Here is a 2068-nt window from a genome sequence, read left to right as displayed (position 1 = left end):
TTTACGAGCCCTGCGCGAGCCCGCCGCATCATGGACAAACAATTCTCCGTGCTCCCTACAAAAGCCCGGAAAGCTGGCCTCCAGCAAGTGCATCAGACACCGCTCCCCGGTCACCATCGTCCCATCAGGGACACTAATGGAGGACGGCATCTGGGTTTCTGGCTAAAATCCTGCATAGTCTTGCGGTCTCGGGCACGCCCTCTACCTACTCGCAGAACTCTTTCCAGCTTCTTTTCTTGGCCCTCACCACAGAGTTTCTGTAGTCTTTCTGGACCCTTCTATGAAGTTTCCAGTCTAACTAGCGGCTCGTGTTCCTGGCCCTATTCCAGGCCATGCGAGCCACACTTCTGAGCTCCTGCAGCTTGAGACTCCACCAGAACTTGTCCTTGGAGTTCTTAATCGCCCTCTCCGGGCAGTTCTTTTTGTAGCTCGCCACCAGAGCTCTCTGCAGATGATCCACGTAGAGCTCCAGTTCCTTCTCGATCCCGTGCTTTCTTGGGAAGCTCTCGAGATAGCATTTCAAGTCCATTCGATAAGAGTCCCAATCGGTGCTTCTGGAATCCCTGAACATTGTCACCTCTTCTCTGGCCCAAGTCAGCTTGAAGGTGATTTGCCTATGGTCCGACAGTGAAAGTTCACGCGAGACTCTCCATCCGACCACGTCCCTTAATATACACCTAGAACAGACAGTAAGCTCGAGAACCTCTCTCCTCACCGCCGTGCAAAAAGTGGGCTTGTTACCTCTGTTAAGAATCTCCAAGTCTGTTGACGCTAGAAATTCCAACAGCTTCCTACCTCTATCGTTGGTATCCGTGCTTCCCCAGACGGTATGGTGCGAGTTAGCGTTGCACCTCACTATAAGAGGAAGCCGCTTGTTCTTGCAGTGTTCCACCAGTTTAGTCACCGACTCCGGTGGCGGCAGGCTCCCCTCATCATGAGGAAAGTACGCGGAGCAGACCACCGCCTTCCTCTTGCCTCCCGAAGCATCGACGTCAAGCTCAACCATCACCACATTCCTAGAACATAGATGCGGAATTAGGGAGTCGGGCGTCAATGCCCTTCACCGCCACGCAGGCTCTGGGCTTTTCGACTGTCGGAGATTTAAATATTCTCCCGCATGTTGCCACGCCACTGATACGGCCCCGAACGAGCCAAGGCTCTTGTATCAATGAAATGGCTGTGTGCACCACAGCCTGTTTCCTCGACAGAATCGCCGAGGCCCCTTTGCTATGGTGCAAGTTGATTTGAGTAAAGATCACACCGGAACGATTGAATTTTACAATTCGTCCATAGGAGGCCCCTTCTCGCTTTCTCTATCCCCACCTTGGGCCCCGCTCACCTTAAAGGTGACTTGGTCGAGTCCAAAGTAGGGCTTGAAGTCCAGCGCCTTCAGCTTGAGGACGCTGGACTCTAGAATCCGGAGAACCAGGTTTCTACCATCTCTGATAGCCCCTACGTTCTCAACCATAATCTTCCAGCCCTCAGTGCCAGGATTCTGCCTCTTCAGCCGCTCCAGGACCGCGGCCGGTTTATTGGGAACCCCCGGAACCTAGACCACGGCCCTGTGCTGCCTTTGAAGCACCTCCGGGCCCACCACTTTGAGCTTGGCGTTTTCTCAGGGAGAAATGTCCCCTATCCGCTCAGCGAGCCAGATTAAGGACGCCTCATCCCTGCCTAAAACTACCGCGTCCTCTCCTAAGTAAGGTGCGACGGAAGCATGGAATGGGTCCTTCTCGGATCCCACTAATTGTCCTGCTGACAGCCAGCCTCAAAAGAGCCAGCTGCTCAGCAGTGATTTCCTCCTCGGGATAACCCTCGGGGATGATAACCCTCGTTAAAGGATCCGTCGCCTCGGCATAAGTTCCAGTATGTTGAGCTCGATGCTTCTTAATGGGTCCTTCCGCCGAAGAAGGGGTGTCCATGGAGCCCTTTCGGCATTTGCCGCCGACGTGCCCCTCCCTCTCCTTTGGCGTTGCTACCACGGTGCCCGAGGAGGTCCCACACTGAAACCTCTCTCGTTTCCGTTTAGCCCTCATTTTCTCCGCACCAGAGCGGTTCCTCTTGCCTA

General features: G+C 54.3%; 1 protein-coding gene across 1 annotated transcript; it reads right to left on the bottom strand.

Annotated features, from left to right (window-relative positions):
• Positions 1–298: 298 nt before the first annotated feature.
• On the bottom strand, positions 299–1468 carry LOC105194097. Its single transcript, XM_011158826.1, has 2 exons — positions 1281–1468; positions 299–1016 (listed from the first exon to the last, which is right to left on the bottom strand). Exons 1-2 carry the CDS (start codon positions 1466–1468, stop codon positions 299–301), a joined length of 906 nt encoding a protein of 301 aa, XP_011157128.1.
• Between the last annotated feature and the right edge of the window lie 600 nt (positions 1469–2068).

Source organism: Solenopsis invicta, chromosome 4 (assembly GCF_016802725.1).
Source record: "Solenopsis invicta isolate M01_SB chromosome 4, UNIL_Sinv_3.0, whole genome shotgun sequence".
Taxonomy (NCBI): Eukaryota; Metazoa; Arthropoda; class Insecta; order Hymenoptera; family Formicidae; genus Solenopsis; species Solenopsis invicta.
Note: the sequence above shows the minus strand (reverse complement) of the source record. Positions and strands in the feature narration are given on the sequence as shown.